Source organism: Meles meles, chromosome 18 (genome assembly GCF_922984935.1).
Source record: "Meles meles chromosome 18, mMelMel3.1 paternal haplotype, whole genome shotgun sequence".
NCBI classification, from domain to species: Eukaryota; Metazoa; Chordata; class Mammalia; order Carnivora; family Mustelidae; genus Meles; species Meles meles.
Genome location: NC_060083.1, coordinates 44,734,910 through 44,758,320, shown reverse-complemented (window position 1 = coordinate 44,758,320; position 23,411 = coordinate 44,734,910). Strand labels below are relative to the sequence as shown.

The window sequence follows — 23,411 nt, the reverse complement described above, 5'->3', positions numbered from 1 at the left end:
ATGCAAAGAAGCCAATCACAGAAGGCCACGTACTGTACAAATCTCTTTATACGAGATGTCCAGAATATCAGCAAATCGACAATGACAGAAAGCTGAGTGGTTGCCTAGAGCTGAGAAGGGATTGGAGGGAAAAGAGAGTGCTAACATGTCCGGGGTTTCTTTTCTTTCTTTCTTTTTTTTTTTTTTAAAGATTTTTATTTATTTATTTGACAGAGAGAGATCACAAGTAGGCACAGAGAGAGAGAGGAGGAAGCAGGCTCCCTGCCAAGCAGAGAGCCCAATGCGGGACTTGATCCCAGGACCCTGAGATCATGACCTGGGCCGAAGGCAGAGGCTTAACCCACTGAGCCACCCAGGCACCCAGGTCCAGGGTTTCTTTCTCAGGTGTTGAGAACACTCTGGAAAAGGATAGGGTGATGGTTGCACAAGTTTGTAAATATACTAAAAACCCCTAACTTGTACATGTTTAATGTATATGCGATTTAATGGCATGTGAGTCATATCTTGTTTAAAAAAAAAAAGTAAGATTAAAAAACTGTTAGAAGAAACAGGAGTCTTCTGGGAAAGCTTGGCCATCCGTCCGGGCATCAGCTGGCCATTCTTCTCTCTGGGACAGGAACCCAGCAGGTCTGGGGTCTCCGCCCCTCCCCCAGTGCCAGGCATCACAGGCTCAGGATGCTCCCAGCAGGGAGGGGGTGTCATGGAGGGCCATAGAGAGGGGGCCTGAGGGGGAAGGGGAGGCGGGGAGCTTCCAGGTGGAAGGAAGGAAAAGAGGGCATCAGGCCGCCTGGCCCAGCGCCCACTGCTCCTCTCCCCACAGCCTGGCCCTGGGGCCCCTGGCACACTCCCCATCCCGGGGACCCCTTAGTTGTGAGAAAAGCCCCCGTGGGAGAAGGCGGGGAGGTCTGGGGCACAGGTAGCAGCCTGGGGAAGGCAAGCCAGGGGGTTGACCTCGCAGGCCCCGGCATCCTGGTCCTCCCGGAAATAGACAGAGTCCGCAGACTCGAAGGAGGGGTCCTGGTCAAAGAAGTTGTAGGGTCGGAGGAAGAAGCCCACACCGTTCCCCACAGTCACCGTGTTGGGAACGTCTTCCGCGTGTGGGATGTGCAGGAAACCAACTGTCACCCAGGCCACCAGGTCCTGGCAGAGGAGAAGAAAGAGGATCCTGAGGCCTGGCTTCGTGAGGGGCAGGCCTGCCTCCTATAGCAGCCGTGGATGTGAGGATTTAGCTCACTAGCCCAGGAAAAAAGGTGAAGCTTTCTTTCCTAACAGGTTCTAAAGACCCCCAAGGAATCCGGCTTAGGAGTGAACGAGGCGGCTCATCCTTGCTCCCCTTACCTCCCCCTCTTGCCTTCCCCTCCTCCCTCTCAGCTCACCTGCCCTGCGATGGTCTCGTTGTTGATGAAGTCAGCGAAGTCCACGGTGGGAGACCAAGGGTCATTCAAATTGTAGATGCTGGTGCTGCTGCGCTCTTCTTCCTTCCGCTGGGTCACAGCCAGCTGGTACCTAGGGAGATTGGATTAGAGCATGAGGTCAACAACCTGTCCTACTGCCCGAAGCCCCACCAAAGAGGGAACACAAAGGGGAAATGAGCACAGCGGTCTCACGGTGTCAAGCCTCATTATCATTCTCTGTGTACTTGTTCTCTTTCTGTCTCTCTGTCCCGCAGAGTTCTTGAGTTTGTTCCATATCCCGTATCTCCTACATCCACGGGCCCACCGTTCAGACCTCAGGTGGGAATGGCATCCTCACGCGTCCATCTGGGTCTGAGCCCGCACCCTGGATGCGGGCGTGCAGATGAGATCTGATTTCCATCCTCAGTCCATCCCAGGATGTCCACTGCCTGGGTGTTAGGACAGTATACTCCCTCCAATCCACGTTCCTCTCTTCCTCTTGGTGTTTTCCTCCAACTTTCATTGTGAACATCTTAAACATGCAGAAAAGTTGAAAGAATGGCACAGTGCAGCCCCGTGTGCCCACAGCCTGGACTCCACCTTCCGCATCTCAGCATGTTTGACTCAGCACGGAGCTCTCCGTCTCTCCTTCTGTGCAGTGGGCTGGCTTCATTTTGAGCGGCACTAAGATTGTGGCCACAGGAGCGTGTGTTTGTGCGTGTGCGTTTGTGACTGTGTATGTGCACACACACCTGCGGGAGGTTGGGACAACGTAGCTTCTCAGCCACATGGGCCCGTCTTACAGTCCACCTCCTCCAGCCGTGACACCCCACCACTCACCTCCCCCAGCTGAAGGCTCTCTCCAAGGAGCTGTTCTGCGGCAGCGGCTCCCCCGCAAAGCTGAGCACCTGGACGCGGTAGCCCCGCGGGTGACCCCACTTGTTGCTGTGGTTGCTGGCCAGGTACACGTAGCGGGGCGGGGCACCTCCCAGGGGGAAGGAGGCCTGCTCCTCGGTCTCCAGCAGCTTCCGGGTCACCTGCAGCCTCTGCACCTGGTGCTCGGGGCTCCAGGGGACCGCTGTGGGGACATAGGTCATGTCCTCGGCCCAGACCCAGTTCTCCAGTCCTGCAGGGAAGGGGTAGTGATGGGGGGGAGGGCCAGTCATGTAGCTGCCTTGTTGCATCTGGACTGTGTCCCCTCCCCGCCACTCACTGCCTCAGAGTGGGGCCAAGGAGAAATCCAGGATGGAGTGTGACCCTGCTTCCCTCCTTTTCCCCAAGATACCCCAATCCAGAGATTTGGTGATGGTGTTTCTGCCTGATGTCATTTCTGGGAATAATCCCGGACACCTTGTGACTGGGCCTCTGCTGACCTCGTCCCTTTGAGGGCTGGCCAAGGAGGATGGTTGCCCTGAGGTTGGAGCAGCCTAGCAGGCCATTGCAGAGTCTGATTCCTTCTGATCCAAGGAAGGGGTCTGTGGCTCATGAATGAAGCCCCATAGCATCACCGGAACTGCCTTATCATGACCATAATAACAGTGGTAGCTCACGTTCATTACCCCTCAAGGAGCTCTGCACTGCAGGGCATTGGTGCTTTACTCATACTGCAACCCTATGAAGGAGGAACTACCCTTGTGCCCATTGTAGAGATGGGACAACTGAGGCTTAGGGAATTTAAGTAACATGCTCAGGCTTGTCACCGAGGGCATGAGGTTAGCATCGTGGTGATGCTGGGGACCCCGGTCTCACTCTGGCTCTGTATTGCCCACACAGCAGCACACAGAGGAGAGCCACACAGAGTGGGCGCATACACGCAGACAGCAGACAGACAAGCCAGAGGGAAGGCAAATCAGAGCCAGGCCCAATGCTGCTGGAGTTTGATGGTGCTTCCTATCGTTTGGGGCTTGGAAAGGAATTAAGAGCAGGGCCAAAGGCAGAGTCTGTTCCCAGAGCTCTGGGAATTTTGAATGATTTTCATTAGAATCTAACTAGGTACCCTGTTGGGAGTCAACTTTGACTTGAGACCAAAGTGCAGTAAAGAACATAGGCCAAAGTTGAAGTAGACTCTCGCTTTCCTTTTGGGGATTCACTGCCTCCATTCCACACCCCAGGTGACAATTAAAGGCCAACAGTTGTTTCTGGGACATCCACACAATGGGCTCATGTGGACCACAATGACAGCAACAATGGCTAATACCTCTCACTACATGTCAGGCATAGTTCAAAGAGCTTGAAGAGCCATCCTTGCTTAGGTGTGGAGATAGATGTGTGTGTCAGATAGAATACATAATGTGATTTTCTAGCTAAGTCCAAGGAGTGAGCCTAAGAGCAATGACGGCCCAGTGCTACTGAGCACTCTGGGTGCCCTGGGCTTGATTTCTTTTTTTTTTTTTTAATACTTTATTTATTTATTTGACAAAGAGAGAGAGAGAGAGATCACAAGTAGGCAGAGAGGCAGGCGGGGTGGGGGGGGAGGGAAGCAGGCCCCCTGCTGAGCAGAGATCCCAACATGGGGCTTGACCCCAGGACCCTGGGATCATGATCCCAGCTGAAGGCAGATGCTGAACTGACTGAACTACCCAGATGCCTGGGAAAAGTACTAACTTGTAAAATGGAGGAAGTCAGAAAACGTCATCTTAACCAAGTGCTTGAGGTCAGCATCACTGGTAATAAGACATATCAACCTCACATACCCCTGGATATGATGCACTGAAAAGGGCATAATGTCATCTCTCTGGTTTTCTTGCAAAAAAAAAAAAAAGTACAATCTCAATCTTATCATGAGAAAATAACAGAGAAACCCAATTTGAGAGCCACTGTAGAACATAGTGACCAAAATCTTCCCTAATGGCAAGGTCACCGAAGATAAGAAAAGCCCAAGGAGCTGTCTTAGATTAGAGGAAACTAAGGAGAAAAGTCACCTAAATGCAGTGTGAGATCCTGGATTAGATCCTTAACAGAAAAAGAAAGTTAATGGAAGAACTAATGAAACTCTAATGAGGTCTGTAATTTAGGTAACGGTACTGTAATAATATTAATCTCCTGGTTTTGATCACCATACTGCAATTGTATAAGATGTTAACATTAGGGGGAGCTGGGTGAAGGGTATATGGGAACTGGACAATGTTTGCAACTTTTCTTCAGTCTAAAATTATTTCAGAGAAGCCAGGGGTCCCTGGCTGGCTCAGTCAGAAAAGCATGAGGCTCTCAATCTAGGGGCTGTGAGTTCGAGTCCCATGCTGGGTGTAGAGATTAAGGAAATAAATAAATAAATATATTTTTTTAAGAGATGGTGTTTTAAGGTACTCATCATTAATCCTCAAGTCGTCTTACTAAGAATGCACTCTTACACCATTTTTACACTTGGGTAAACTGAGGCACAGAGCAGTTAAGCATAACAATGTTTCTATCATACACATTTTTCAAGGCACTCCACATGTTCCCCACTCCTCCCTTAGAATGTAAACCTCTCGAGAGCAGGGTTGTTGTTTCTTTTGTTAAATTGCATTAGGGATGTGACTGGCACAAATACCCATTCATGGGATGTCAGAGTGGCCAGTCGGTTAGGTGTCCGACTCTTGATTTCAGCTCAGGTCATGATCTCAGGGTCGTGAGATGGAACCCTGCTTTGGGCTCTGTGCCTGGTGTAGAACCTGCTGAAGATTCTCTCTCTTCCTCTGCCCCGCCCCCTGCTCCCTTTCTTAAAAAAAAAAAAATGCACTCAGTAACTATTTGTTGCTTGCATGCATGATGATGCATTGTTATGCGGAAAAAACAGAAGTGGCAAAATATAGGTATGATATGATCCAATTTTGATAATGAAAATTCAAAATATTTACATCAGTATATGATACTTACAGATAGTATACGATATAACAAATGTTATAATTTATTAAATATTGCAGATGCTATATTTAAAAATATGGAGGAATTTTTTTCTTAAGTATGGGAGAATAACTCATCTGCTAAGGGTGAAAATCTCTGAGGAACCTGACTTTCACTTGTAATCTTTTAATCTTTCAGTGACAATTTTTTTAAAAAGATTTTATTTCTTTATGTGATAGAGAGAGAGAGATCACAAGTAGGCAGAGAGGCAGGCAGAGAGAGAGATGGGAAGCAGGCTCCCTGCTGAGCAGAAAGCCCGATGTGGGGGTCAATCCCAGGACCCCGAGATCATGACCTGAGCCCAAGGCAGAGGCTTAACCCACTGAACCTCCCAGGCGCCCTTCAGTGACAATTCTTAAAGCAAGACATGGAGACCTCAGTCCCCTCTGCTGGAATCCTTGCTTCCCCAGGGATGTCTTACCTCCCACATCCAGATCCACCTTGAAGTGGGCGCTGTGGGTGTGGACGGTGCCCAGCGTGTGCTCCCCAACCCGGTTCCCGTACCTTCGGGCGGCACCAAAGAGGAAGGCTGAGCTGATGTAGCCGGTGGCGTGGAGTCGGACCTCGATGGCCCCGTTGGGGTGGAAGACCATATCCCACACGTAGTCATAGTTGAGCATGGTCGACACAGATCTGACCACCAGCACTGTCTCTGCAAGGCCCCCAAAATAGTGGGAGTAGAAATCTGAGTGATGTCGCCTCAGGGGGAGGCCCTGGTTCTGTTCAAACACGCAAATGGCATCGCGCATTGTCTTGGGGGTGTGTGATTCCAGAAGGAAGTGCCAGTCCACGTAGGTGGCCCCGTAGGGGCAGTCCACCCCCCGGGTCAGGGGAGTGGAGTACTTGCCCATTCCAAAGCCGCCATCCATATAGCGGGTCAGCATTGCTGCAGGGGAATTTCCACCATAGACAGCCAAGGCCTCCTGGAGGCTGATCTCATAAGCTAGTCGTTCTCCCCGGAAGCGGATGTCAAAGATCCTGGGGCCACTGAAAGCTCCAAGGCCAAAGGAGAAAGTCCACAATGAGGAGGTCACTCGACTCCCCTGGACACCGAAGCGGGGGCCCTGGGGATAGAACTGCAGAGGAGGCGGCGGACCGGGGGGCCCCTGGGACTTGAGGGACCAGGACGCACCTGTGCCGTTGTCTGGGACCAGCACCACGTTCACCAGGCCGGCCTCAAACTGGTCCTCCAGCTGGGCCAAACTCTCATAGTAGCGGCCTTGAAAGAACACCTTCAGGATGGTCCAGCGGGCAGGGTCCAGAGCCTTGTGGTCGACCAGCAACTCCAACCCCACGGGGTGCAGGAAAATCCCGGCCCCCGAGATGTTGTAGTAGAGGCCAAACCAGGTGGCCCGGTCCCCCGACTGCAGACCTCGGGGAGCCGTGGTCATCGTCACCAGGTTCTGTCCTTGGCGCTGGTAGAAGCAGCAGTGGTGCAGGAGGCCGGCAGCCCGGGGCAGCTCTCTGTCGAAGATCAGCCGGTCTATGTCCAGGTACTCTCGGAGCAACACGGGGCGGCGGTGGTAGGGGAGGGGGCCCCCGTGCCGCTCCACCGTCACATCCCGCAGGTAGGAGGGCCGTGGCAGCGGCCCCACCACCAGCTCACTCACGTTGGGCTGGGGCTGTCCGCCAAAGAAGACGATGGCCAGTGCCTCCCGGGCAGGTGGGGGGCTCCCCCTGTCCAGGTGGGCCAGGGCGGCGGCCTTGGGGGGCAGGTGCAGCTCCACCGAGAAGACGCAGTTGTCCGAGGGGCGGGCCTGGGCTGCGTCCACCAGGCCGGGCCCTAGCTGCTGGGTCAGGAAGCTCGTCACCGCTGTCAGCTCCTCTCGGCTCAGGTCTGCAAACAGCTGGCTCTGGCCGGGGTGTGTCCGGGGCTGGGCACTGGGGGACACGGAGGGACAGTGAGGAGCTTGGCCGGGTTCAGTCCCATCTCCTCCCCTGCCGGCTAGTAGGACACACACCAAGGCAAAAATGGTGATGACGGCTAGAGCGAGGAGCACCAGAGTGGTCTTCTGGTTCATTGTCCGAGAACCAGAGTAGAGACGTGTGTTCTCAGGTCAGCAGAGTGAGATCTCTCTTATCCTATACGGAGGGGAGGCGGGGGGTGGGGGGTCTCTTGGACTCTGGCTGAGGTTCCCAGTGTTCAGCCGCTCAGGATACTGAGGGTGGGGAGGGTGGGAAGGACACGGGAAGGCTGGGGAGGGGGCGGGGCAGGCCAGGCTTGCGGGGCGGGCCTGAAGCGGGACGGCAGTGATTTCCACAGACCTTACATGGCTTTGTATTCCAGGCTGCAAATCAGACTCCGCTCTCTGGGTCAGGGTTGGAACTGGGGAGAGCGGGGTTTAAAAATAATGCAACTGACCAGTTGAGCCTGGAAAAGCAGCACGGGTAAGGAGCAGGGTCTGCGCAGAGCAGCCCCTTGTCCCCCTCAGCCCGGCTTCTTCCTCCAACCCCCACCTTCCAGGGCCAGATGTTCCCTTTCCTGTAACTTGGAACTATTGTTCTGCTTCCAAGGAAACCCCCACCCCCAGCCCTGCAGCTTCCCAAGCAGCATTCCTTGGCCTGGTCTATCCCTCTTGCCCTCTCTTCTTCCCTTGCTAATTTCCTTGGCCAGAGTCCTTAATATTCTCCGGGGGATTCTAGATACTTCCAAAGTCAAACAGAAGAAACGCAAGCAATAAAAAATATCTTGTAGTACCTTTTATTATAAATCACACACACCATCTATTTTTACAAAATTCTATCTATTCTTCCATTCCTGCACATGCATAAAGACATGTCTGGTATGATGTTCACCAGATGTGAACACTAGCTATTTCTGAGTGGTAGAATTTGTGGTGTTTCGCTTGAATTTTTTAGTAATCATATCATTTGTATACATCCATCATTTAAACAAGATGAACTGGAAATAAGAATTAACGGAAGGGATATATAGGGGTTCAGTGTGGGAGACTCTTTCCTAACGAATGTTAAGAGGGTAGGAGTTAAGGGAGCAGGAAGTGGGAACAGAGAAAGGTACAAATGTCTCAGCAACTCCCCTCCATGTCCCACCACACCCTTGGGGCTACAAGCCCTGGTAAAAGAAAGGGGGCAGGTCCGGGACACAGGCCGCCAGGTTGGGGATGCAGGCCACAGGGTTGACACTGCAGAGCCCAGCATCCTGGCCCTTCTCAAAGTAGACGCTGCCAGGGGAGAAGATGGAGGGATCTTCATCAAAGAAGTTATAGGGTCGGAGCAAGAAGCCAACTCTGTTTCCTAGAGTCACTGTATTGGGGACATCTTCAGCATGGGGGATATGCAGGAAGCTGGCTGTAACCCAAGCCACCAGGTCCTGCGGGAAGAGGGAGAGGCTGAGAGACTTCGTGGAGGCGAGACCCAGAGACCCACCCCTCCTCAGCCACAATCCCCAACCTCTAGCCTTGGCCTCACTTCCGCCTCCACCCAGCCCCAGGTCCACACAGCAGGCGGGGTGACCTTGTGAGAAGCTCCGTGTGGTGTTCACTGTCCCCGGGCTAGTCTCACCTCAAGAGGGATGACCTGCACTGGCCCCTGAATCAGAGAACTGGAAACCTACCATTCCCTCCAACTACGGTCAGGGGCTGGGCAGCCAAGACGTCGGGCTTCAGTTGCCCTTCTCCTCTGCCTCTAGGGCTACCAACCTCTCCTAAGAGGGTCTCATTGTTGATGAAATCAGCAAAGGCCATAGTAGGGGTCCAGATGTCATTCTGGTAATAGATGCTGCTGCTCTGTGACTCCTCCTCCTTCCTCCGGGTCACCACGAGCTGGTATCTGACCAGGAATGTTGAAGGAAGGTGGTGTCAGGAAATGTCAGGGGCCATTCTCGGCCTCGAAGTGGGAGAGCATTTCCCATCCCATATCTACTTGGAGCTGAGGGGAGGCACAACAGTGAATGGTAAACCAAGGGCAGTGAGTTGGGGTCTTCAAGAGCTGGGATGGGGGAAGAGGACCAGTCCTTCCCTACCACCCTTGCCCGGAGCCCTCCTCACCTCCCCCAGCTGAGGGCCCTCTCCATGTCGCTCTCCAGGGGCATGTGTAGGCCGAGGGGGCTGTGGATCTGGATCCGGTACCCGCGCTGGTGACCCCAGGCATTAGTCTGGTTGCCAGCCAGATAAAGGTAGCGGGGAAGGGGCTCTCCCAAGGGAAAAGCTGTGAGGTCCTCCCTTCCGAGGACCTGCCGGGTGAGCTGTGGCCGCTGCAGGTGATGCTCTGGACTCCAAGGGGCTGCCACAGGTTTAAACACCACATCTTCGGCTACCACCCAGTTTTCCAGCCCTGCCGGGGGAGGGGGGAGAGGAGTTCCACACCAGATGAGAGAGTCCCTTGTCCTCCCCACGATGCCCACTGCGCTGGCCTGACAAAGGGTGGCGGAGCTCATCAGAGAGCACCATGCTGGGAGCCAGAAGGCCTGGCTTCGAGCGCTAGCCCATCCTCTTTGAACCTCGCCCCGTTCAATACGGCTATGACCAGTCACAAGTAGCTAGTTCCATTTAAGAATTCAAGTTCCTCAGTCACACTGGCCACGTGGGACTAGTGGCTAACATATCAGACAATGCAGATGGAGAATATCCATCACCGCAGAGCTCTGTTAGCACCAGTCTACCCGGTAGACATTGGGCCGATTCTTTACTTCTCTTTCTCGATCTCTACAGCGGGCATAATAAAAGCTGTTCTGTGGCTGAGCTCTGCAAGTGGAAAAGCACACGCAGGTGGCTAGTTACATTCTTGGAACCATGAAAGAGAGATTTGTCTTGGAGAAGGTGGCTGGAAAAACCCAATCTCCCTCCAGAGCGCCCTGCATCTTCGTCCCAGCTCTGAAACTTTGCTTTCCATCTCCACAAGGAGGGGACTACTTTGATATTTTGTTGTTTTTGGTTTTGTCCGGGAGTAGATTTAGATCTTATATTGTCTGAAAGTTCCCTAGAACTCGATTGCACTTGTAGCATACACCCATCTTCCCCACTTGGCACTTGGGGATGCTCTGCAGGCTTGAGGTGTCAGTGCCTTTCAACAGGACCGATGGTGAAGGCACCCAGCACCCTACAGAGCACGCCCTACTGAGGCCAGCACCTCTGCGGCCTGTCCCTCCGGCTCCACACTCCAGGGATCCAGGACCTGTGACTCAACTTCACTGCCTGAGACAAGGCTCTTTAATGCCAAAAAGTGCTGAAGAGAAACTTCAAATCCAAGTCCTATTCCAAATATGTCAAAGAGTAATCTAGGTAATAGGTTCATTCAGTCATTCTATTTTCTTAGTTCTCCCCCCAACCCCAAACCGCATCTTTCTGGTCTAGAGGGTAAGAAACCGTTTGACAAGAAAGATGCGTGGTTTGAGCATTATACCCAGGCAGCCACTTCTTGCCCCTTCTCCCCCCGCCCTCCTCAGCTTGGCGAGGGTCTGGTAGATTTCTGTTTTTCGTTCTGGGTCTAATAGTCCGTGATTTGATTAAATTCATTATATCCTTGACGAAAATCCGTCAGGAGCAGGAAGTCCTCTCTCTGCTTTGAGCCCCACTTGAGAAATCCCTTTCTACACTTGCAGCAAGCCTATTGCAGGCCTGCTGTGTCACCGGAGGGCCGGTGGTGAGGACATGTGCTGGCAGGGGTGGGATGACCCTCCCCAGGAGGACAGTGGGGCCACCATCCTATGTCCTGTTTTATGAAATCCTGTGAAGCAACCTTCACTAGCATCCCCCACCCCCATGCCCCAGGACCACCTTTATGCTGAAAACCTTAGGCTGCTTCCTACCTCTGCTCAGGGCCCTGCTTTCCCCACCTCCATTGTCCCCCAGAATCAGGAAGAAAATTCAGAGCCCCAAATCCAGCCCCAACTGCTGGGGCAAATTCACTACCCGCAGAGGCACTCAAGATGAAGGTCGCCAGTCCTGGCCATTGCATTTAAGCCAAGTTTCACAACCACCACGGCGAGGCGGAGGGGCTGGGTGACCAGGGCCGGGTAGGGCCACCTTCTGCCTTCGGCCAGATACCCAGCACGCCCAGGATTTCAGGCTGACTGCTGCTGAATATGCTCCAATCAGCCCCTGCTCTGTTACCACAGTATGTTGTCGGGCCGGCCTGCCCCCCTCTGCTGCTTCTGGCTCCATCTGGGGGTCTCCCTTCCCTCTGCTCCACCCCGAGGCTCAGTCCTCACCCGACCACTCACCTGCCACATCCAGGTCCAGCTTGAAGTGGAAGGCATGCGTGTGCACTGCCCCCAGCACTCGATCCCCGACACGGTTTCCGAAGAGGAGGCTCTCCTCACCCCCACTCAGGAAAGCCGTGTTGATATAGCCTGTGGCATGAACCCGCCCTTCCAGCGCCCCATTTGGGTGCAGTACAAAGTCCCAAATGTAGTCATAGTTGCCTACAGATGACACAGACCTGACTACAAGGGCCGAGCCAGCCAAACCACCATAGAAATGACTCTCGAGGTGATTGTGGTGCCTCCGAAGGGGTAGTCCTTGTGCCTCCTCAAACACACACACAGCCCCTGGGAGCAGCTGGACTGCCCCTGTGCCCACTAATATGTGGATGTCCACCATCGTAGACTGATAGGGGCAGTCGACGCCCCGAACCAAGCCCCGGCTGTGACGGCCAAGTCCATAGCTGCTGTCCAAGTATCTGGTCATCATTGTCTTGGGTGAATCAGCACCATAGATGGATACACACTCCTGGACACTGACTTCGTAGGCCACTCGCTCGCCCTTGAACCGAATATCAAAAATCCTCATGCCACTGAACACCCCATGACCAAAGGTAAATGTCCAGAGGGAGGATGCCACCAGGTTCCCCTGCACGCTGTACTGGGAGCCCTGGGGTGAGAACTGAAGAGGGGGAAGAGGACCTGGGGAGGTCCGGGACTTCAAGGATGAAGCCCCATTTGGCAGGGGGAGAGGAACCCTAACCACTTCCAGGCGGCCAGCCTTAAATTCCCATTCCAACCGGCCCAAGTCTGCATAGTAGCGCCCGAGGTAGAAGACCCGCTGGACAGCCCAGCGGGCAGGGTCCAGGGCCCTGTGGTCCAGCAGCAGCTCCAGCCCCACTGGGTGAAGGAAAATCCCAACACCTGAGATGTTATGGTAGAGGGCTATCCAGGTAGCACGGTCCCCTGAGCGCAAGCCACTGGGGGTGGCATGTAGAGGTGCCAAAGTGGAGCCATTGTAGTTTAAGACAGAAGCCAGAAAGCCTGGGGCCTTGGGTAGCTCCACCTCCTTCAGATGCTTCCACATCTGGGCAAACTCAGCTCCCAACATGGGGCGGCGGTGGTAGGGGAGGGGGCCCCCGTGCCGCTCCACCGTCACATCCCGCAGGTAGGAGGGCCGTGGCAGCGGCCCCACCACCAGCTCACTCACGTTGGGCTGGGGCTGTCCGCCAAAGAAGACGATGGCCAGTGCCTCCCGGGCAGGTGGGGGGCTCCCCCTGTCCAGGTGGGCCAGGGCGGCGGCCTTGGGGGGCAGGTGCAGCTCCACCGAGAAGACGCAGTTGTCCGAGGGGCGGGCCTGGGCTGCATCCACCAGGCCGGGCCCTAGCTGCTGGGTCAGGAAGCTCGTCACTGCTGTCAGCTCCTCTCGGCTCAGGTCTGCAAACAGCTGGCTCTGGCCGGGGTGTGTCCGGGGCTGGGCACTGGGGGACACGGAGGGGCAGCGGGGAGGCTGGCTGGAGCCACCTTGGCTGGTCAGCAAGACATAGGCCAGGGCAAAGATGGTGATGAGGGACAGTGCCAGGAATACGAGGACTACCTTGACATTCATGGTGAATGCGGAGAGCTAAGGAGAGTCCTACCAGCGGCTCCTTCCAGTTACTAACATCAAATCAGGGCTTATATTCAGTAGGATGGATAGGGATGGAGAAAACTCCACCCTGTGGGCTGGACAGGAAATTTCTGACCTTAATTTATATAATTCTGTTCCAATTTTCTGTTCTGTGGTTTGGCTCCAGGCACTCCTTCCACGTGCATAGGCTCTCCCCTGCCCCTGGGCTCCTGGCGGCTGCCCGACAGGAGTCCTGACTGTTGTCACTCAGACCAGACTAGAGGGCCATGTGGATTAACTCTAAACTCTACCTTGCCCTCAGAACAGGTCTGAGAGAGAATGCAAACCTCAGACGCCCAGTTAAGTGCCGTGTGCTGCAGGCAGACGCCAGAACTATCCATTTCCCTGCCTCCTCGCAGGCACCACCTGCCAATATTCCCACAACCCATGGCCCAGCTCAGCAGTAAGTGCTTGGCCAGCTGCCAGAGGCCAAGCCCTTGGTTGGCAAAAGTATCAGTTCTCTTCTAGCTAGTCAGAGGGAAAGGAAAGGTGAGCACCTGGGCTCAGCGGTCAGATCACTACGCTGTGGGACCTCAGAGGAGTTACTTCTCACGAATTTCAGTGTCCTCGCCCGTAAGGGAGGAGTAACTTACCCCAGAGTCATGAAAATTAAACATGGTCATGCACATAAAGCACTTAACAGAGCCCAATACAGGGGAGGCATTCAAAAATTGTTAGCTACTGCTACCGAGCTCTGAAACAGAATACAGCAGACGTTCCTCCACCGTTTCAGACCTTAAATCTCTTTTTGCCAGAGAATCAGTGAGGGGATCACTAGGTATCAAAAGGCTACTCTGCAAGGTTGAAGTTGAGGAAGCTTTATTTCAGAGAGCTAGAATCCTAGACGGCCCTCCCAAGTCATTGGAAAACCCAAAGCAGGAATCCCTGGCATCTCCTCAAGAAATTTAAGACACTATTCAGTGGGGAGAATTCGTCGAAGGTCAAGAAAATGAGCCGGTAGGCTGTGCCTCAAACCAGGTGATCCCCCAGCCACGGAACTAGAGCAGCCTCTACTGGCAGTTCCTGGGTATCAACGGGCAGAGGGAGCAAGGCACTGCCATCTGGGCAAGTTAGAAGCAGCTTAGGTTTGGGAAGAGCTAACTTTTACATAATTCAGACTGACCACAAATGAAGGACCCACCCCTGCCTCTTGGTAGGCAGAAGCCTCAGCCTTTCCATTATTTGAGGGAAAAGAGGCGGCTCAACTGGTATAAAAACACCCAATAGGGTGGCTGTAGGTGTACGTGGAGGTGGGGGGCCCCACAGGCACGCACCTGAGTGTGGGCATGTCCCTAGCCACCAGAGCCATCGCACCAGGGTCCGCAGCTTTAGAAAGAGGTCAAAGTACCTGCATTTTTAATAATTTCTTGACATGGTAAAAGAATTTTACATTACGATCCAAGGGTGATAGAGTGAGAAGGGGCAGCAGAATAATCCAACAAACGAAAAGGGAAACTGAGAAACACATGGTGGGGAGCAGGGGAGGGTTTTAGCTGGAAGGGATCTGGAGGGTAGGTAGGGGCACTGCCCAACTAAAATGCAATTGGTTTGTTACTGAGTACTATTCATGGGAAGACAGCATCCTGACTCCTTCTCTATAGCATACCGGGAGTAAAAATGATGCAGCTGGGTGGAAATGTGATTGGGGTTGAAGGCAAGAGGAAGACAGGGGAAGAATTAAAGTCAGAAACACACACAGAGAGAGTCACTGGCAGGCTGACCGCAGATACGGACCCTCCAGTAGCGGCAGAATGGAAGTGGGGCTTTGATGAGGGTTAGGAGAAAAGCTGTAACAAGTGAGAGCTCGGGAAGATTTGAGGAACAGGAGGCAACTCTTCTGTGGTTTTGACTTGCCCAGCAGATTTTCACACACACACAATGCATACACGCAGGTATGCATACACATATATGCAGGTGCTGCTTTCCTTGGAAGCACGATACTATAAATAAGAGAACGATCTGTCCCATAGGAAAGCCCAACAGAAGCAGCAGCATCCGGCCTTCACAGCTGCAGACAACCCACCCCGATTGACGACTGGCCTAGAAGAGGCACCCAGGAGTCAGAGGACCAGCCTTTGCAATAACGCCCCCAAAGACCCGAGTCACAGAGGAAGGGGCCTTCCCCCAAATCCTCTGATTCTCATCTCTCCTCCAATTCATCAGCCTCTGGGCACCGAGAGGCTACATATATAATAGCAGAACGATGGGCCCCGGTAGGTGAGGACTAAGACGACTATCAGCTTCTGAATGATGCGTGTGTGACAGAATTCATGGGATGGGGGTGACGGGACAAAGGCAAACAACAGACGATGGGATGGGGAAATCAGATGATGGAGTAGGAAGGCATGTGCGTGCATGTCTGTCGGTATGTGTCTATCACAGACATACATGTATGTGAAAATCCTACTTATAAAAACATCTCAAGGAGCTAGGGACTTGGCAGAAGGCCTAAGGTGTTTCTTGTCATGATCAGGTTCAAGGTGGGATGTATGCAGATGGGAGACCCTAAGTTATCATCAGGGAAACTGGGGGGAGAATCCAATGTCCCACACAGGAGCAAGAGACACTAACCTTACATCAGAGAGGAGCTGGACAGCACCCCCCCAACACCTAGCACTTTCTTCCGGTTCCCTCAGCTTCTAATCAACTAGTCAACAGAAGGGAAAAAAAAAAAAAAAAACCACAAAGCTCAAGACACAGGAGGGCGAGGGCAGGGAGAGAAAACACAAGTATTCTTGTGCCAACGTCCTGCACACACAAAGCTGGACTTCTCCAGAAATTTGGACATGTCGGTGTGGGGCATTAGGGAAGGAAATAGAAGAGTTCCTGAGGCCTGAAAAAAGAGGTAAACACGTCACAGAACTACATGAGAGTTTCATTAGACTCTAACTAAAAACAGAGAGAGGTGTGATTACTATTTCCAGCCAGTTTCCCCATCACGATAGTCATGTAACAAACCAAGGCAATGTCGGTCTTGAGCCAGACTCACAGAGTCCCCTGGCCCTGGCCCTGGCCTCAGTACAGTGTCTCTGCATTGCTGCTCCGGGGCCGTTTGATCTTCTCGATATTTTTCAGGATCATGTCATGTAGAGTGACCTGGGAGAAGAGGCCAGGGAATCAAATTTGTTCCACCCCAACCTCCCGAAGAAACCAGATACCCCCACAAAGCCCCAGGCAATCATATGCAGAATCCCAATCTCACTCACTGGAACCCCAGCTCAGGGTGGCTGCCTCTGCTCTCTATCCCCACACACCAGGGATTCCTGGGAGCTTCCCAGGCCCTAGGCGTCTAATAACAACTAACATTTACTGAGCACCTGTTATAACCAACAATTGGTACTGGGTCTTTCAACGTGTTATTTTACTTTTTTTTTTTTTTTTTAAGATTTATTTATTTAAGAGAGAGCGCACGCATGCACACAAGTGAGGGGAAGGGCAGAGGGAGAGAACCTCAAGCAGACTCCGGGGTGACTGTAGAGCCCGATGCACGGCTCAGTCCCACTATGCATGATCGTGCCTTGAGCCGAAATCACGAGTTGGATGCTTAACGAACTGCACTACCCAGGCACCCCTATTTCACTCATTTTTAAAAACCATCTTTGTAAAAAACAAAACAAAAAGCCCATCTTCATGCCATAGATACGATGTTCCATCTTACAGACGAAAAAACTGAAGTTTAAGGTTCAACAACTTGCTCAAGGCCAGATTACAGGCAGAACTGGCTCTGAACCCAAGCTTGTCTGACTCCACTGCCCACACCTTCGCACCTACACTGCACAGCACTCCCTGCCATCCATCCAGAAAGGGAGATCCCCAGCCACATACTCTCAATGAGCTCTTAATTCTCCACACTCAGCTGATGAGAATTTATCCTCTTCATTTTATCCCACTCCATCCTCCATCTCAAACCCCAGTGAGCGGCAAGAAAATGAGAGCCGGGCCGAACAGCCAGGGTGACTGTGGGCAGGGACCAAGGCTACTTACATACTGATTCCTTAGCTCTGATATGATGAGCCGAAGGCTGATATATTCTTTCTCATCAATCTCTGTCACTGTGCGACGATAGTCCTCCTGAAAGGAGGGAGGAAAAGCTAGTTCTCGAGGCCAGCCCCGTCCACAGGCAGCTCTTGCTGGGAAATGGCCACTCCTCCCTTTCCCTTCCACGTCCACCCTCAGACCCCAAACCCTTACTTACCACATGGGGATATTTAGCTATTTTAGAAACCAATTTGGCTCTTGTAATATAATATCTAAAAGGAGAGAGAAGAGGAAGAAGCTGCAGGAGACCCTGGACGGTGCTTGCCGCGTCACCAGCCCCCAATTCCTGGGCCAAGCCCGAGAAGCCCTACCTAGATATCTGGTCCAGATAAGATGCAGCTTCACTCTCAACAGTTCTTAGTTCTGCAACTGTCTCCTCCTAAAAAAAAAAACAAACCCAGGTGTTGAGGTCACGTCATTTCCATGTCATCCAAAGAGCAGACCAGGGGAAAACAAACAAAGCAGGTTGAAAAGGAGAGTAACCTTCTGAACTTTCCTCTCCAGTTTGTATGCAAGCACGTTACCTGAATGGATACCCCGAAGTTGTTCCCATCTTCTATCCTGGGAATCAAGAGCTGTACCCACATTTTGACCTGAAGGGTGAGAGGACCAATATGTACATATGAGGACCCTTGCTTTTTCTGCCAAAGCCATGAAGTACACAGCCCATGCTGCTAGCTAGGACCAGATGCCGGGAGCAAGGGAGCCAAGATACTTCAGGTGCTACCTCCTCTATCATCTCCACGCTTCCTGCCCCACATCCAACATTTTTCATAGTTCAAGCCAGGCTTTTTGGGGTCAGCCCATAGGTCACTAGCCCCTGCCTCACCGTGTTGCATTTCTCAATCAGCAGCCGGATCTCAGGTTTCACTTTCTCAATAATGTCCACTAGCTGCTGGTTGCTTTTTAGCATCCCATTGGGCATCACGAACACCTTGGTTCCTGGCAGGGACATGAAGAAGGTCAAACGACTGGGGTAGAGGGCAGGACATTAACACCCCCACCCCCCGCCTTTCTCTCTCCTTCCCCAGAGCCATGAGATGCTAGGACCTCTGTCTTTTATCTGCCACAATCCTACCTACAAACCATGACCCCACCAAGAGAATTAAAAAAAAAGAAAATGTATGGATTAACAAATGAGTGTCTAAAGTATGCCAAAAGTCTGAAAAACGAGGAAATGAAAATACACTCTAAAGATTTAATGCACCGGGGCGCCTGGGTGGCTCAGTGGGTTAAGCCGCTGCCTTCGGCTCAGGTCATGATCTCAGGGTCCTGGGATCGAGTCCCACATCGGGCTCTCTGCTCAGCAGCGAGTCTGCTTCCCTCTCTCTCTCTGCCTGCCTCTCTGTCTACTTCTGATCTCTGTCTGTCAAATAAATAAATAAAATCTTAAAAAAAAAAAAATAAAAAAAATAAAGATTTAATGCACCAACGATTACTGAAGAGAAAGTAATGTGGAACTTGGACTTCTGTGAAAAACCTGAAATGGGCAGCCACCTCCAACCTCTGTCCCTTGTAGTCCTCACTAAGCCAAGCCCTCCCTGTTTACTGGGACATTGGGTTTTGGGTGCTAAATAATGACCACGTTTGGAGAACGTGGGAATGCGAACTCTGGAAAATCAAGTCTGATCTTATTTCCTGATCAGAGACTGCCAGATCAATCCCCCTGCTCAGGGCTGCAAACCAGGGAGTAGGTGGGGTAGGGCTGGCTCTTACCTTGGAAGGCCTCTTCACACTCATCCAACCTTCGCTTCTTGTAAGTGGGCTACGGATAGAGACAGGAATTAGCCTGCTCTTGACACCCATATTCCCAACACAAGTTCCCCTTCGGGTAACTTTGCCCCATAGGTTGTTTTAATTTATACACAATTTTCTAAGCACATACAGGGCTTTAAGGAAAGATTCTTGCCACAAAGCAACCTACACTCTAGTTGGGAAGATCAACTTTTCAACTGACATAATAAGCACTTGGGGGGAGGGGTGGATACTATAAACAACAGGAAAAATGAACCAATCAATGCAGGGTGAGGATCATTAAGGGAATATGTACACATCTTCTGGTTCCACAAAGAAGCACAATATTCAATCAACAAACATGTGCTTAGCACCTGTTATGTACCAGATATAGAACTAGGTGCTGGGGATACAAAGTTGATTAGGACAGCTTCTGCTTTCCAGAATTGCAAGCTCTATCAATGAGACAGTAACTCAGACAACAATACAGTGTTATCACTGTTGTTATAAAATGTGGTCATGTAACTGACAAGCACTAGGTGCTGAAGATATGTAGCAAAGACAAGGACTACAGTCCAATACACAACAAAAACTGCTCATCCCGTAACAATACTCAAGACACTGACACAGGGGCGCATGGGGGGCTGTCGTTAAGCCTCTGCCTTCGGCTCAGGTCATGATCCTATGGTCCTGGGATCGAGCCCCGCATTGGGCTCTCTGCTTGGCAGGAAGCCTGCTTTTCCCTCTCCCACTCCCCCCGCTTGTACTCCTTCTCTCACCGTATCTCTGTCAAATAAATAAATAAAATCTTTAAAAGAAAAATAAGACACTGACACAGATGAGAAAAATCTTGCTTAGAGCCACAGGGACAGACCAGACAACCTGAGGGAAACTGCAGCTATCAGTCCTATTTGGAACTCACTCTAGGACAGAGTAGCATCAGGTTATACACTTCATGCTATAAATGAAAATCAGGGTCTAAAAGTGGTATACTGGAGTCAGCATGTCTGTAAGAGCCGTCATTCCTACATCCTAATCTCACTGTTTCCTGTACATGTTCAAATTGACTAGGAAGTAGAGAACAGAGAATAGAGAACTACTGCTTCCGAATATAAAGAAAAATGCAGGACACTCACACCGTCCAGTCCATCGTGGCTATTGGTGAGAAGAATGGGGTCAGGGACTGGGAGATTCATGTCTGAGTGGATCTGAGTTAGGTCATGGATGTTTAGGATTGGTTCCTGAAAGAGAGACACCCACCCCCAAAACAACATTAGTCTTTTCAAAATGAACAAAGAAGTATTTCATTTGAAGGGCAAAAAAATCAGAGTGTTTTACTGTACAAAACAAAATAGAATCAACACATGATTTCTCCCATTTGACAGAAAGACCAGAGCCAAAAAAAAAGGGGGGGGGTGGAATTTGAAGAAAAGAAAAGGGTCTCTCTCACCTTCAAAAAACTATCAAGTTCTAACAACTTCTTTGGGAAAAAATTTGCCACCAAGTCTTCTGCCTAAAGAGGAAGGAAAATACACCTCAATTAATAACTGTGGGAAGGTCTCTCTCTCCAGATTTCTTCTCTGGGAAATTCCGAACTATCAACCAACGCTTATTTTTCTATTTATTGCACTCACCTCACTTGTGATCCGCTCCCTGAAAGAATCAACCTAAAATTAACAGAGAGAGCAATTCAGTAACAGCAAGTCAGTACCGGGCAACAGGGGTACCGGCAGGATGGGAAAACCCAAATCCAGCTGTATTCCCCTCACCTTATAATTGTAATGAGAAGCTGAGAGGCCCCCAGACTGTAAATACTTTATTTTTTTGAGGATCCATTTCTCCATCTCAGGAGAGGGAAGCGGGGCTTGAGAGTAGCACCCACCTGTCTTCCCTCTCACCCTCCCTCCCTGAGTCTGAAGCTGTCTGAATTTGAGAGCAAACAAAAGGCAGGTAGACAGGGGAGATATGAGCTCACAAACGTGCCAAGCCCCCATCCAGACCTAGCCTTTGATACCAAGCAGGTCTGACACCAAGGGTAGGGGCAGAGAGAGTAGCAGTAGCATCCGGAGGCGGGGACGTTGCTGAGCTGGGGGACTTCCAGCTGTCACTGGCCTAAAGTGCTGAGTCCACCACGTGTCCGCGGAGGTCTCACCAGGGCTCTCCACCACCAGACGCGGTTCAGAAGGCCACCCTGTATTATTCTCTCCCCCGATGCCATCTCCGGGAGTGGGGGGTTGGGCTGAGCCGAGCGGAAGCTCAGAGCTGGTGTCCCCAGGGAGACAAAGACGCTATGGGGAGTGGGAAGCCGGTCAGACTGCTTGGGGATCGAAACGAGGGGTTAGGAGGGCCGGACCGGTGCGGCTACCTTGAGCTTCACTTCCTGATCCACCTTCAGCAACGAGGCCATGGCCGGGCCGGGCCGTGTCCGCTCCACAGGAGACCGGAGGCGCTGTGGGCTCCGGGGAGGGGATCAGAGGGACGGGAAGAATCTCGGCTGTTCTAGGGACGCGGCCGCCCTCGCTGGCTCACTCACTGCTCGCTCGCTCGCTCCCTCCCTCCGTGCCGTCCGCCCGCCCGCCTGCTGCCTGCTGCCTGCTCGCTCTCTTGCTCGCCCTCCCGGCTTTCGCCGCTCACGCCGGAAGTTACATCACAGCCAATCGCCGGGACTCCGGAGAAGCGCACGTGCCCCGCGCAGCCGCGCTAGGGTCCAGCACTGGGCTGTCGGGGCCGGGCTTGTATCCCCTGGCTTCCTGTGCCGGGTAAGGGTGAAGTGGGAAGGAGGTTGGCAGAAGGTGGTTTGCTGAAAACTGGGCATTGGAGAGACTCGAGTATTGTTTGACCTTCTATTCGCTTGGCGCTCGCCCTCGCCGGGGGGAACCTTCTGAACCGCTGCCGCCTCGGAGACGGGAGGACCACGCCGTCGCGCCCCAGTGACGTCGGCCCGAGGAAGCCCGCGGTCCCCGCGCGGGACTCCGGTGTTCTAGTCGGTGATTTTTGCTGCCTCCTCCCGTCGGCCGAAGCCCTAGTGTTAGGCTGGAGCCAAACAGAAGTCAAGTCCTGTTGTACCAGGCTTCCCCACCTTTCTCCGCCACTTACACTCATACACTTCGAGACCTCAGAGATTAGCTGCCTGATGGGCAAATTGACACCCAGAGTGGGGCACTGCTTGTCCAAGGCTGCATAGTATGTCCAGTAAACCTGGACCAGAACCCAGATCTCCTGACTTAAAGGACAATGCCATATTCTATTTTCCTAATAAGAGGCAGAGACCATAGCTCTTCATTCATCCATTCATTCGGTCTCTTAACATTGGTTATTTCGCGCATAAAATAGGGGCAGGACCCTGTACTGGAACAGCATTGTCCCAGAGACTAGAAATACGCGAGGCACTTATGTGAGTAAAAATTATCGAGTAGTCACGTTAAAAGGCAAAACAGGTGAAAATAATTTTAATCATAAATTTAACCCAGTTTATCCAAACATTATCTTTTCGATATGTAATCAATATAAAAATATGGATAAGATCTTACACATTCTTTTCTCAAGCCAAGTCTTTGAAATCAAGTAAGGATTTTACACTTATTGTAGATCTCGATTCAGAGGTTCCACATGTGGCTAGTGACTCCTGTATTGAAAAGAACATCTCAGGCACCTGGGTGGCTCAGTGGGTTAAGCCTCTACCTTCGGGTGGGGTCATGATCCCAGCGTGCTGGGGTTGAGTCCTGCATCAGGCTCCTTGCTTAGCGGGGAGTCTGCTTCTTTCTGCCTCTGCCTCTTCCCCCTGCTTGTGCTTGCTCTTTCAAAATAAACAAATAAAATCTTTAAAAAAAAAAAATAGAAAAGCACATCTCAGGGAAGTCAAAAGTTAAACAAGACTCAAGTTCTCTGGCCTCCTGGATCTTAATACTGGCGAAAGACACCAGAAAATAGCCTGACAACATAACTGCAAAATTTGATGAATGTTAGGAAATGACTGAGGTAGAGAACACCATGGGTCTATTTTATTTATTTATTTTAAAGATTTTATTTATTTATTTGACAGAGATCACAAGTAGGCAGAGAGGCAGGCAGGGATGAGGGGGAAGCAGGCTCCCTGCTGAGCAGAGAGCCTGATGCGGGGCTGGATCCCAGGTTCTTGAGACCACGACCTGAGCTGAAGGCAGAGGCTCAACCCACTGAGCCACCCAGGCGCCCCTTTGAATTAAGTAGGAAGGCAGGTTGTCTGATCTACATTTTGGAGTCATTCTTGCTGCTCAGCATTTATCCTGGGAAGGCCTCTGCACTAAGCACAAGGGAAATGGCAGGAATACACAATTAAATAAAGTGCCATTGGGGCACCTGGGTGGCTCAGTGGGTTAAGGCCCCTGCCTTTGGCTCAGGTCATGATCCCAGTGTCCTGGGATCGAGCCCTGAATTGGCCTCTCTGCTCAGCAGGGAGCCTGCTTCCCTTCCTCTCTCTCTCTCTCTGCCTGCCTCTCTGCCTATTTGTGATCTCTGCCTGTCAAATAAATAAAATCTCTAAAATAAATAA

The 23,411-nt window shown here is 51.8% G+C and overlaps 2 protein-coding genes across 7 annotated transcripts; both read right to left on the bottom strand.

Annotated features, from left to right (window-relative positions):
- Positions 1-339: 339 nt before the first annotated feature.
- Positions 340-14,280, bottom strand: LOC123929389 (retina-specific copper amine oxidase). 6 transcript variants are annotated; one of them, XM_045984967.1, is made up of 5 exons: positions 12,563-14,280; positions 5,701-6,802; positions 2,235-2,520; positions 1,377-1,506; positions 340-1,140 (listed from the first exon to the last, which is right to left on the bottom strand). In XM_045984967.1, the coding sequence occupies exons 1-5, from the start codon at positions 13,046-13,048 to the stop codon at positions 865-867; spliced, it is 2,280 nt and encodes a 759-aa protein (XP_045840923.1). In that variant the 5' UTR covers positions 13,049-14,280; the 3' UTR covers positions 340-864. The 6 variants fall into 6 exon arrangements, 5 of the variants coding, with proteins under 5 accessions (XP_045840923.1, XP_045840922.1, XP_045840926.1 ...); XM_045984966.1 differs by lacking the exon at positions 12,563-14,280 and having other exon boundaries at positions 5,701-7,408; XM_045984968.1 differs by lacking the exons at positions 340-1,140; positions 1,377-1,506; positions 2,235-2,520; positions 5,701-6,802 and adding exons at positions 7,992-8,610; positions 8,939-9,068; positions 9,287-9,572 and having other exon boundaries at positions 11,461-14,280.
- Positions 14,281-15,962: 1,682 nt separating this feature from the next.
- Positions 15,963-21,520, bottom strand: PSME3 (proteasome activator subunit 3). Its single transcript, XM_045984971.1, has 11 exons — positions 21,246-21,520; positions 20,515-20,547; positions 20,331-20,393; positions 20,017-20,121; positions 18,863-18,911; positions 17,976-18,088; positions 17,671-17,739; positions 17,458-17,525; positions 17,304-17,358; positions 17,093-17,179; positions 15,963-16,204 (listed from the first exon to the last, which is right to left on the bottom strand). The coding sequence occupies exons 1-11, from the start codon at positions 21,285-21,287 to the stop codon at positions 16,124-16,126; spliced, it is 765 nt and encodes a 254-aa protein (XP_045840927.1). The 5' UTR covers positions 21,288-21,520; the 3' UTR covers positions 15,963-16,123.
- Between the last annotated feature and the right edge of the window lie 1,891 nt (positions 21,521-23,411).